The following is a 13405-nucleotide window of genomic DNA, read 5'->3' on the forward strand; positions in this document are numbered from 1 at the left end:
CTTATTTGGTCGCTGTAGTCTACGTAAACATTTACGTAGACTACAGCAACCAAATAAGGAATGCGAATGGCGGCTCCCTATGGGGGCCGCCATTAGCGTACGCGCTTTTTTTTTTTTTAAGTCACCCGTGATAGGCTACGTGACGATTAACATAGCCTATCATGGCTGACTTTGCAGATCTAGCCGTGATAGGCTACGTTAATCGTCACGTAGCCTATCACGGGGGCATTTTTTTTTTTTAAAAAAAACTTTCGAGTTCGCGGCCGGGGTGAGGCGGGAAGCCTCCCCCCGGCCTGAATTTCGGCCGGGGCGAGGCGGGAAGCCTCCCTCCCCGGCCTGAACTTCGCGGGGGGAGCAGCGAAGCGCCTCCCCCCCACCGCGAACAAGCTTCGATGACAGGTAAGTGACTTTCGTCCACCCCTAGTGCCTTGGACTGCAAGAAGATCAAACCAGTCCATGCTCCAGGAAATAAAGTCAGACTGCTCACTTGAGGGAAGGATCTTAAAGGCAAAACTGAAGTACTTTGGCCACATAATGAGAAGACAGGATACCCTGGAGAAGATGCTGATGCTAGGGAAAGTGGAAGGCCAAAGGAAGAGGGGCCGACCAAGGGCAAGATGGATGGATGATATTCTGGAGGTGACAGACTCGACCTTGGGGGAGTTGGGGGTGGTGATGGCCAACAGGAAGCTCTGGCGTGGACTGGTCCATGAAGTCACGAAGAGTCGGAAGCGACTGAACGAATAAACAACAACTATCTATCTATCTATCTATCTATCTATCTATCTATCTATCTATGAAAGACAGAAAGACAAACAACAGAGTATTAAATATATATTTTAAGCTAAATGTTGTGGCTCCCACCATGATCAGTAGCTGTGCTGTTAACTGGGTATCAGGAGTGGCAGTTTAGAATGCCTGGAGATAAAAGGTTTTTAGGAGAAATAAAACAGAGGTATGATTGGTGTAATGCTTCCAAATTGTCCTCCAGATTAAGGCCACTTGGACTGAGAGATCTGAGACTACAGATCCAGAAATTTTCCCTTTTGTCAAGCATATAGGGTCTTTTGTCTGTTCTGTTGGAACCAACTGTTAATCCGAGAGACTATGTGCAGGAGAGTTGAAATGTCTTACAACAGAATGCTTTAGTTTTTTGGTAAGAATTGCAGATTTGTGGTTACAGAATCTTGTTCTCAGTTCCAATGTAATTTTCCCTACATATTGCATGTGACATCCATTTTTTTTTTACATTCAATTAAATAAACCACATAAATAGAAGTGCATGTTAACAATTGTCTAATGCAATACGTTTTGTGATTGTGCTCCTGAAAGAAATGGTTTCTTGGAGGCAACTACAGGTAATGTAACAAACTAACATGTGTGCATGTGTGTCTTATGCATTTTGAGAATGCACTTTTCAAATTGTGCTAAACGCCTTGTGTACTCCTTGTTAAGTGGAGATGTGGGGGATCGAAGCTGGGATCTTTTGCATGTAAAGCCTGTGCTTTACCACTGAGCTGTCCGGTTCCACTGCAACATCTCCAAATAAAAGGATCCAGGGTAGCAGCAGTTCTGGGAAATACCTGTCTTAAAACCCCAGAAAGCTGTCATCCATCAGAGTTGACAGTACTGCTGAAGTAGAATATTATAGTCAGGTCTTCAGGGCAGAATCTTTGGTTTCATCCCTGTATGTGATGGTAAAATTGCTCACTTGTCTCCTCTTTTCTAGATTATAGATCCATTTGTGGAAGTGGAGGTAATCGGATTGCCCGTGGACTGCTGTAAAGAGCAGACAAGAGTTGTTGATGACAATGGTATGGCTTTTCCCTCCCCCTCTTTTTTCTGTCCATTCTGTTTCGTCTACCATCTCTGCTACAGACAGTGCACAAGACCAATGTTATCTCCACATTAGCCAGAGTCAGAGAGGCCATCTCGCCCAACCTTCTCCTGATGCAGGAAATCTGCTGCCTGTAGCATCTCTGATAGGTGGCCTTCCATCCTCTGCTTGAAAACCTTAGCGAAGGAGGATCCACCCACTCCCAAGACTGTTCCACTTTTTAAGAGCTCATGCTGTCAGGAAGTTCTTCCTAATATTTAGCAGAAGTCTCTATAAGGTGCCATCCCATGGGATGACTATTATGTGTGTGTGAAACACTGTGGTGTAAAGCCACATTCATAGAGCAACAGCTTCCAATGCAATGTCAGTGTAGCACTGTAATACTAGAATACACCAGAACATGGGGAAAATTCCTCAGTAACAGAGGCTAAATGGTCCTCCCACCCACACACTTTAGCGTAACCCTTTGGCCCTCATCCGCAAAGAACATGAAGCCAAAGTATCACTGCATTTGCTTACGTTAGCCCATGTTTACTCTTCTCTATTTCATCGTCTTTTATCTCTTCTTGCTGTCAAAATTCAAATGGTAACCTCCTTGGGTCAGGGACCAGACCTTTAAGCTTATAGGATGACATTTTAGAGCTGGAAGGTACCTTGGAGGTCATCTAGTCCAACCCTCCAATACAGAAATCTAATGTGACCCTGTAAAGGTCCATGAACATTGATGGTGCTTTTATGATGATGATGCATCACCAATCAGCACAATGTGGAAAAGTCCAGAGAGGAGAAATCTCAGTATCTGGTTGCAAAGACTCGGCCTTTCTCCGGCAAAGCCATCCTCCTCCTTATGTGTCCATCTGTCTTCCTCTCTGGGCATGACAGACTTAAAAACAGATTTATCAGGTGTTCCTTCTCCCCATGGAAGCCTGGTAAGGATTGTTCCAGGAAGGGACCAACATCCAGCATAGCCAAACACACAAATGGCAGGGAAAAGCATGCCATCTGTAGACAACTGGGAATGGCCTCTCCTACAGAATGCACCTTCCCAGCTGCAACAAACTCCCAACTCTCTGCTTTGCAGGCTTCAATCCAATGTGGGAAGAAACGCTGGTGTTCACCATCTGCATGCCGGAGATTGTGCTGGTTCGCTTCCTGGTGTGGGATCATGATCCCATTGGGAGGGATTTTATTGGACAGAGGACAATAGCGTTTGCAAGCATGATGCCAGGTAAGATGGCATTCCTTTAAAAAAAATGGCAGAATTGAGGAATAATTGGTGGCCATCGGTGAGAACCACTGGTGACCAAGGCCATCTTGTGAAGCTTCAGCTGATGTGCTCTGCCTACTCCCTGCCTGTGCTATGCAGAGTAATTCAACAGGAAGGGATTTTTAGAGTTATGAATACTTAGGGGCTGTGGTGGCTTAGTGGTTAAGACGCTGAACTGCAGACCGGAAGGTCGGCTGCCAGGACAGCAGTTCGAGACCCAAGTGCCGCTTCACGGAGTGAGCTCCCGTCTTCAGTCCCAGCTCCTGCCAACCTAGCAGTTCGAAAGCAAGAAATTGCAAGTCGATAAATAGGCACCGCTTCGGCAGGAAAGCTAACAGCGTTCCATGCACCTCGGTGTTCAGTCATGCCGGCCACATGACCACAGAAGCATCTTCGGACAGCGCTGGCTCTTCGGCTTAGAAATGGAGATGAGCACCACACCCTAGAGTCGGACACGACTGGTTGGGGACACCTTTACCTTTAAACAAGACTAGCATCCTGTCCAATATCACCATGTTGTATAATAGCACTAAAAATTCAGCTACTGTGAAGGAATGGCCAAGCAGATGACAGGGCAGGGCCATGCAAATAGGGACAAGTTTGGTGCCCAGTGGCTATCCATTAAGTTCTGTGGAGATGCAATCAGCAAATCTGGTGGGTGAAGGGCAAAACCTGCTCCTTCCAAAAAAAACCATGGCAACTTGGGGCAGACTTAAGGCTTTAACTCAGTGATATTCTTAAGCATATACCATTGCTGTCTTCCATATAAGTGAATGGGTTCCGTTCCTATGGAGCGGGGGGAGAAAACAATATACTTGGAGTCAATTGGAGGAGCTTGGCCTACATTGAGGCCTCCCAATAGTGTGTGTGTGTGTGAGAGAGAGAGAGAGAGAATGAGAATGTGTGCAATTGCACCGTGACATGGCCTCTACATCATATGAGCCCCTCTCTCTGGCTTCCTTCCCTACCTTCAACTGCCCATCATGTTAGCAATGGACAAATCTGTCCATGTCAGTTTTGTTCATTTTCTTATTTTTCCAACCATAAGGTCATTTCATCCCATTTCTGCATCAGTTTGTGAGTTTTGGGGTTTTTTTTAAGTCTGCACAAAAATTCATGCACGTTTTTGGGTGCATTGCTCCTAATATGTGCATTTTTGCAAGCAATTTCCCCAAATATGTGTTTTTGTATGTTATTTTCACTAACATACAGATTTTTGTGTGCACTTCCCTCTAATATGCATATTTCTGTATACATGTTTTGATTGGAGAATTGCATCCCAAAATTTGGAATAATGCGAATGTTAAACAATTCAGTTTGTGTATTGGTTTGGGAAGTCTGAATTAGGTAAGTGTACAGTCAAATGTGAATGAAATCATTTCTCCCCCATTCCTACATAATGATGGGTATTTTCCTACTTGACGATTATATTTGCCAGCTTCCAATTTGCACAACCTCAGATGGATAGGAGGGATTTCATAGTCAATGGGGTAAGCTTCAAAGCCCTTTTTGAAAGGAACCAGAGTCTCTTTCTGGTCCCATTTTTGTTAACAGTTCACTAGCGACTGCAATTACTGCCTATAATGTTAAAAGCAGGCCGGTGGCTGCAAAATTCAGAGGCTTTTAACACATTTTCCCCCTGCCTCTGTCCATTTCCTCTCTCTCTCTCTCTCTCTCTCTCTCTCTCTCTCTCTCTCTTTGTGCCTTCCCAATTCAGATAAAAGCCGCCTGTGTTATTGTTTTTTCCATTTTTTCTTCTTGTTCTCCATCTTCTTCAAAGCAGAGGAAACTTGGCAAAGGAAAAGTTTTTTCAAGAGGAGGAAAGAATCCATCTGGCTTAAAAGAAAGAAAAGAATGAACGAACGAACGAACGAAAGAAAGAAAGAAAGAAATTCCGATTATGACATTAATAATGGCTTCCGAGGGAACAGCAAATCAATTAGAAATTCTAGGATTGACAGCTGCAATAATGAAGGAAGAATAGTGTTCTTTGATAACCAGGCAGGGTTGTCTCTGAACTCTGCAAATGGGCCTCTTCCTAGGCAAATTGAAGGTGGCAGTGAGGTATAAAGAAACTGGAATAAAAATATGGGCAGCTGGAAGCCTCTGAGGCTGGGCTTGCTCATTTCAGCACTCGCTGCATTTGGGTTGCTTGCAGCCTCTGGAGTGCTTTCCTCTTAGACAGTGTTCTGAAGTGGGGGGGAGGGGGCTTTGCACTCTCAATGGAGTGGGGCTGTGGGAGTGTCAGGATTAATGGTGGAGGGTGCAGTGGAATTCTGGGAAACCAGCAGAAGCTCTGCCCTTGGAGTTACTCCTCCTTTGTGAGCTCAAGAAATTTGCTGGCTCTTTTCCTTGCTCTGCCCCTCCCTGTTATTACTGCTTCCTGCCCCTGTCTTAGTTTCCTCTTCCTGTAAATACTTTTGCCTGCACAACCAGCCACGTATGGGTATGTTACATGGAGTCCCTGCTTGTCCTTCTTGCTTTTGCCTGTTCCTATTCCTTATGCAACCCCGGATGAGAGATGCTGGTGAAGTTGTCCCAAGACAAGGCTTGAAAACAAACTTTGGGACAGGGAGTTCTGCAGATCTTGCCTCCAATGAGACAATTTTGAAGCCCATGAGTTCTTCTCAGGGTGAGGTCAAAATCCAAGCTGGAGTTCTGGCTGCCTCTCCCACGCATTTCCATTAGCCTTCCTGGTGCCCAAAAGTCATCCTCACCAGGTGTCATGGACCCGTACCCCAAACCCTTGTCCTCAGAGGATTCTGACCCCTCATCCTCAGAACAAGAAGTTCCTGAGTTAACGGCTTAGGGAGAGGACTTCTCCAGACCTCAGGGACCTGCTCCTTCCATCCAGAGGAGGTTGCATTGCCATGCTCAGACTCTGAGGACTCCAGCCACGAAGACACCAGCATGTGGTACAGCCACCCCCATGTTGTCGCAGCCTGAGACTGGTAGAACAGTCTAGGCCCCTTTAAGAGAAAAGACCTCAGTCACTGTTCAGGTGGGGCCAACCAGCATAAAGGAAGCCAAGCCCATACTTAAGGCTCAGTCATGCTCTGCTCCTTGTTGGACCAATTTACAGGCAAGCTTGTCTGGCTTCCAGTCCCAGCACCTCTTGGAGTTCTCCATGGTGGTGCCCTGTTTCTGTCACTTCTTCCCTGAAAAACCTGGCTTGCTGAAAACTTTGGTAACCCCCTGATCCATAGTGGAATTCTGTAACCCAGACTTCACCAGCACCCAACAGTGCTAAACCCTTTCCATGACAGAGGATGTACCGAACACCCTCCTTCCCAACATACAACCTCCTTTCCTAGGACAGTCACACTGAGCCAACCCAGGAAGCTGTCTTCTACTGAGTCAGTCCCTTGGTCCAACTGCCCCAGTATTGTCAACACTGATTGGCAGCCGCTTTTCAGAGTTTCAGGCAGGAGGTTTTCCTGCCCTACCTGGAGAGATGCCAGGGATTGAGCCTGGGACTTTCTGCATGCAAAGCAGGTGCTCTATCAAGTGGAGGGAGAAGCAACAGAAAAGATAGAAAAGAGGGTTCCCCCCTTCCCTTCCTCTTTTTTTGAGTTAATCCAAGGTGAGAACTCACCCATCTCAAACCTTGAAGCCTCTTCTTATCTTCACTGCCTCACAATTTCCACTGCCTATTGTCTTTGATACACCTTCGACACCCCTGCACCCTGCTTTTGCTGGATGCCGCTCTCAGCTCACCTCTCAACCTGCGAATTTCATTTTATCCTCTTCATCCATCCTCCACTCACCCCTCACTGGACTTGACTCCCCAACAGGAATGGGGGATGGGAAGGGACAGTGTGAATTTTGTGGAAAAGAGTTGGAGTAAATGGCCTTCCGGCTCCTCCCAACTGTGTGTAATGATGAGGCTTGCTCTAGGAACACATGAAGTCAGTCGTCTATCCACTTCCTTTGATTTGCTCTGTGTTTTCAGGCTATCGGCACGTCTACCTGGAAGGCATGGAGGAGGCATCCATCTTTGTGCATGTAGCTATCAATGACATATGTGGTAAGGTGAGTGATGATGCACCCAAGGTGGGGAGGTTTGTCCTTTGCAAGGGGGACCATTTGGTAAGAGGGGGACAGCTCTTATTTGGAGACCTGAGGTTTCTTTAAAATCACATTGCTCTATTAGTTGGGGGGGGGGAGGATTTGGGAAAGGATGTTCCCACCCATTTTGCTAAAGATCAGATGTCTCTCAATGTTTTTCGGGTGCACTCTGTTCTCCATTTAAACCCCAAGGAAACAATTGACAAAGACCTCCCAGGTTTGATCCCCAGCTTCTCCAGGTAGGGCAAGGAAAGAATCCTGCCTGAAGCCCCAAAGAGCTGCTGCCAGTCAGTGTTGACAATACTGGGCTACATGGACCAAGGCTCTGACTCAGTATAAGGCAGCTTCCTATGTTGCTGTGTTCCACATATGTGCTCTTGCACAAGTCCAGTAGTGTTGTCAAGCGACACGCCGTTTTCTCTGCAGTTTGGTGTCATTACGCATATTTCCGAGAAGGCCGATGAAAAGTCAAGTGCCAGCTTTCTTGGGGGCGTAGTCAAGGCAGCATGCAAAGCAAAGGCTCCACTCTAGACACTTCCCGTTGGACCTATGCCTACCAGAGTAAAGCATGCTCAGCCATTGCATACTGCTACTGTGGGCGTTGGGCAGCAGCAGTGAGCAGGAGGTTTGTCTGTCAGCTTCTGAGCAGGAGCAGTCTGTCTGAACAACGTGAATCTGCAATATCAGCAAACGGCCATTTTTAAAATATGGGTGGCACAAGCTTCCCTCTGCTCACCGCTGACCGGGTCGAGCCATAGTGAGCATCTCCAGGCAACGCTTGCCAAGGCCAAAGGCTTTGTGAGGGTTCCATCTGAATGCTTCCAGAGAGCTCAGCGGGGGCTGGTGAATCTGCTCCGGGTTTCAGTCTTAGATAGTTACTTGGACAGCACCTTGGAGAGCTCCTTTAGAGTTCTGACTAGTACTGACTGAAACCCGGAGTGCATTCACCGCCCCACTGACATCAGAGACACCATCCTCCCCTGAGAAAGCCCTTTCCCCTTCCTCCTGTCCCAAGGCTGCCCTAGTTAGCCTGGGATAGGGAAAGGGCAGAGAGAGAGCAATGCTGGCTTCAGGTCCTCCCAGACCCACGGTGGACTCTCTGGATTGTATCTACACAGCCTAGCAACCTCAGCAGAAAAGTGATGCTGCTCTACCTGTTTTCCTTCACACTCATCTCACCCACAGTAGCCCTCTCCCGCTCCTGTTCCCCAGCAACTGGTAATCGGATGCGTACTGCCTCTGATACGGGAGGTAATATATAGCCAAGATGACTAGATGGGCCTTTAATCTGCATCCGCAGGGCTCTTCATATGATTTATACGTTGTGTGAATGGGTTCTGCGTCAAAAAAATGCCTCTTGCTTCACTCCAGGGGCATTCCTCTCTCCCGTCTCCTCTACATACCCAGCCCAGTTTGAAAGCACCTGGAAGGTTCCTTCTCTTGCATCTCAAACTCTGAAAAATAAAATAACAGTAATAAAAGACCAGGAGGCAGGTCAGGAATGGGAGGGAGGGAGGGATATGTATCTGTATCCTTTCCAAAATAAAGCTTCTCAACCGCATTGCTGTTTTTGCATAGCCTAATTAAAGGCAGGAAAAATGTGGCAGGAGACTGTAATTAGGGCAGGGAAAATTTTACTGAAAAGAACAAGCAAGCCTCTGTCTGGGTTCAAAGACGCCCAGGGGGAGCCGGAGAGCATCCAACTGCAGATGCTCTGGATCCTGAGGGGAAGAAGCGGGAGCTGGAATGTTGCATGGCAACGGGTGCGAAGGAGCCAGGCATGAGGGAGCCCACCTCCACCACCTCCAGTCTTTAGTATAAGAGAAGCTGGGAGGAGAGAAGTTAAACCTTTACATTAAAGCAACCCTTGAATTCTCCCCCCTCCCCCTTCCTTCTGCTGTTTCTCTACTTACAGGTGTTTGCAGGACTTTCATCCAATTCCAAAGTAGAAAAAAACAACAGCATTGAGCTGGTTGCTGCTCTCTACAGGCCACACAGCTGGATGGGCTTGTATATAGGTTAGGCCTATATACAAGCCTAACTCAGTGTATAACGCGGCGCCTATATACAAGGCGCCGCGGTGGCTTAGTGGTTAAGACGCTGAACTGCAGACCGGAAGGTCGGCAGGACAGCAGTTCGAGACCCGAGTGCCGCGTGACGGAGTGAGCTCCCGTCTTCAGTCCCAGCTCCTGCCAACCTAGCAGTTCGAAAGCAAGAAATTGCGAGTAGATAAATAGGCACCGCTTCGGCGGGAAAGGTAACAGCATTCCATGCACCTGGGTGTTCAGTCATGCCGGCCACATGACCACAGAAGCGTCTTCGGACAGCGCTGGCTCTTCAGCTTAGAAATGGAGATGAGCACCACACCCTAGAGTCGGACACGACTGGTTGGGGACACCTTTACCTTTACCTTTTAGCTAGATGGCCTCGAAGCCTTCCACAAAACCCACCTTGTCCACGAAGCCTTTGGCTTCAATCCCTTTATCTCTCATCCCCAACTTGAGATGAGACCCAGACACTTGCAATTTCCTTTTTCCACATTCATCTCCTTGTCGTCTCCCCGCTGTGGAACGTTGGGTGCAAACTCCTCCAGAGGGATCGTACCACTTTGGAATGCTGGTTTGAGATCATGTGGGCAAATGCTCCTTTGTATAAAATACTCTTTTTATACACACGCATGTGTACACACACACACACACAGATGTCTTGGTAGGGGAGGTATGAAAAAACATTGAGCCAGACCCTCATCCTGATGTGCTAGTTTTGTATGTGCACAGAGGTCCTCCCTTCCCCAAAGATGATTTCAATCATGCAGTTTCCCACCTGCAGGCTGGGGTGGTACAGTCCTGGTTGGGTGTGCTTTTACCGCATTATCCATTTGTGTGAAACAAAGAGCACCTCTACACCAGCCTGAATTCCTACTGCTTCCGTTCTAAATGCAGGATCACAATGGACTCCCTTTACACATGCTTCCTTTCCCCCCTCCTTCTCCCCCTTATCTGAGGCCTCCTTGTGTTTCATTGATCTCACTCCTCTTCTTGCGGCTTTTCCTTTTACACGGAAGGAACTCAAGCAGAACACAAGTAAGGTAAATTGATACCTCATTAGCTCCAATCTATTTAAAAATGGCATAAAGGTCATTTAGTGCAGGAGATGCCCTGGAAGTTAATGGCGTCATCTCAATAATTTTTATTGTTTAAAACTGTTTTGTTACATACTTTCTGCATCGCCCAGAGTGGCTGGGTGACCAGCTAGATGGGCGATAAATAAATAAATAAATAAACCCACAAACTTCCATGAGTGAGCAATCTCAATAGCAGGATGAAACCTCTGCGTGAAGAAGCCCAAAGCTGTAGTTAAACAGGCACAGAAGAATATTTTAAAATTAGTATTGATTCCCTTTATTTATCCTGGCTTTTTACTCAAAAGCTCGCACAGCGGCTAAGAACAATTTTAAAATGGAACCCAACAGTATTTTAAAAACATTGTGCTATGAAGTCATGAAAAATCATAGAAGCATAGAATCATAGAATAGTAGGGTTGGAAGGGGCCTACAAGGCCATCGAGTCCAACCCCCTGCTCAATGCAGGATGGAATAAGCAGAAGCAGAAAACACATTCATTGAAAGAACTGGAGAACAGAAGTGTCTTACTCTTAACCTGGCCACCCAGAAGTCAATAACATTGGTGCCATATATGCAGGGCCGGCCCTACCATTAGGCAGAAGGAGGCAGTTCCCTCAAGTGGCAGATGCTGAGAGGTGGCAGCAAGGTGTTGGAGGACAGAATCATGGGCTTTGTGGCCTGCCTGCATCCCCTATCGAGTCTTCTATCTTCAGGTGCGGTGGAGTGTTGAAGTCCCATTGCCAGTGTTGAAGAAAGATTTGACTGTCACTCCAGTCGGCTTTTGTACATGGAATGGGAGGGGGCGCCACCTTGTCTCAGGCAACAAAATATCTTGGGCTGGGCCTGCATATTTGTATATCAGGATGGATATTCCACAACTGGAATGAGAGATAGTAGCAAAGGTCATACCTCCAGTTGCCTCTCTCTTGGGATGAGCTGTAGCCCAGTGACACTTGCTTTGCATGAAGGTCCCAAGTTCAGCTCCTCCAGGTAGGGCTAGGAAAGTATCCTGCCTGAAACCCTGGAGAACAGCTGCCTGTCAGTTTAGACAATACTGTGCTGGGTTAGACAAATGGTCTGACTCAGTATAAGGCCCCTCAAAGTGTTCCACTTGTCACTGGCAGGGGAGACACTGCAGATGATCTCAAAGGATGGACAAGTTCTTATGAGAGCAGTGGTTCCTTGACACACCCTAGTCCAGCCTTCTCCAACCTGCTGGTATCCTCCAGGTGTTTTGGACTCTCATTCCCAGGATTTCTGACCAGTGGCCATGCTGGCTGAGGCTTAAGGGAATTGAAATCCAAAATGTGTGGAGAGCACTAGGTTGGGAGAGGCTGCCCTCATTTCAAGCCATATACAGCTGTATATGTTAAAACCAGTACTTTGAACTGTATTCAGACTAGGGATATCTGTCACCAGGAAATCCAGCCCTTTTGGGGCTCGCTGGAGTTCCGTGGCTCCCCCAATTCAGCTTGCATTTGCGAGCCGAGCCACAGGTTTTCCCTGAAATCTGGGAACTTTTCCCATATTTTTTTATTTGCAGAAATAGACACTTGCGCAAATTACAGCTGCAATGTGTGCAAATGTCTATTTGCGCAAACAGACAACAATACAGAAAATCCGCTCGCTGGCCCAACTCTTTGGGTTTTTTTATCAACTCTTTGTTGTAGGTTTCAACCAAACAAACGAAAGAACAACAGATTTTTTTTTAACTACTATAGCTACATATTTTAAAGATCTCAGTTTCAGTTATTACAGCATTCTTAGAAAGGAAGTTGGCCCAACTCATTGCAGACCAAGTCAGGCCAAGTAGCGGAAGATGAGCCAAAGTCTGGGGGACTGAGCCAATGAAAGCTGGTCAAGCTCCACCCCCCTGCTACCAGGGCATAGATAACTGTGGACAGGGTATCTCTGTGATCTTTTTTTAATGAGACATTGTGTAATGACATGGCATGTACTCCCTTTATTTGAAACTTGTGTATTTTGGGCAGAGGACACTCCTCAGGTTTTGCTTACACACACACACACACACGCACACACACCTCTTGGTCGATGGCAATTTTCTACTTTTATTAACCTCCTTTGATCAGTCCTACGTAGTTTCTGCCCACTTTGATTTCTCTCTTACTGCTTGGGTAGCTTTCTGATGGATAGTTTTAATTTACAGCTGACTGACACTTCTTTTTAAGCCTTGGCAGCAATTTGGGGGCTTCATGGATTCCCATTCGAACTCTGTCCACCATGTGTCGCTCTCTTTTAAGAGCATCAAAAGCCCCCTGTCGTATCTGGTGAACTCATCCCCAGGTCCCCCCCCCTTTCCAATTTCCCAAGCTGATTTGTTTTCTGATTGCTTTATATCTTGTCTTCATGTTCTCAAATCTATTACCTACCTGTTGTTGCTTCTCATTACCATTTCTGCCTCTTTTAGTTTTGTTGGAGTCAATATGCTAATTCATGACTCTAATCTTGCTGAAGAAGAGATCCCCGTTCTTATTTTTCTGTAACGAGGCCATAAATGTGTCCCACTGAATATTAAACAAAACTGAACATATAAGAGGCCATGGTCCAGTATCTCTCCTTGGAAAAATATATCTCCAGATGTAATGCTTTTGACCAGATTCTAAAATATTTTCTTCAAAGGACGGTTTTTTTCATATAAAGCTGGGTCTTTCCAGACTCTCCCTTCCCCTTCCTGGAACCCTTCAGAGATTTGAACCTGGCATGAGCCTCCCTTTTGCCAGAGGCAGGAAAGCCATGACAGCCTGTCAGCCACCATCCAAAATTTGGGGGGAAATATCTTGCTATTTGCAGGCCAGGTAGGGTTGCCACCGTTAAATCTTCACCATTAAATCCACCAGCATTGCATTGCCTAGATTATCTAGATCCATTTCAATCTGGCTTCAAGGCCCAGTTTTGGTCCAGAAACAGCCATGGTCACCATGGCAGATGATGAATGCCAGGAATTGGACATGGTACTCAGCCCCTGTTGGTTCTGCTGGACCTCTCAGCGGCTTTCAATGCCATTGATCATGATATCCTTCTGAACTCTCAAGCTAGGATGACACCTGATCCGAATGGCTTTTGGGGACAGGGAGGGGTAATAAAAATG

The 13405-nt window shown here is 46.6% G+C and overlaps 1 protein-coding gene across 1 annotated transcript in view; it reads left to right on the plus strand.

The window, feature by feature from the left end:
* PLCH2 (phospholipase C eta 2) overlaps positions 1-13405 on the plus strand; it is a 144058-nt gene that overhangs the window by 113914 nt on the left and 16739 nt on the right. Inside the window, exons 18-20 of the mRNA XM_084822068.1 lie at positions 1730-1814; positions 2919-3065; positions 7057-7136. Of these exons, the coding sequence (XP_084678194.1) occupies positions 1730-1814; positions 2919-3065; positions 7057-7136 (312 nt within the window). The remainder of the gene's footprint in view (positions 1-1729; positions 1815-2918; positions 3066-7056; positions 7137-13405) is intronic.

Source organism: Heloderma suspectum, chromosome 15, assembly GCF_057233095.1.
Source record: "Heloderma suspectum isolate Gila_16-S chromosome 15, 16-S_ref, whole genome shotgun sequence".
Taxonomy (NCBI): Eukaryota; Metazoa; Chordata; class Lepidosauria; order Squamata; family Helodermatidae; genus Heloderma; species Heloderma suspectum.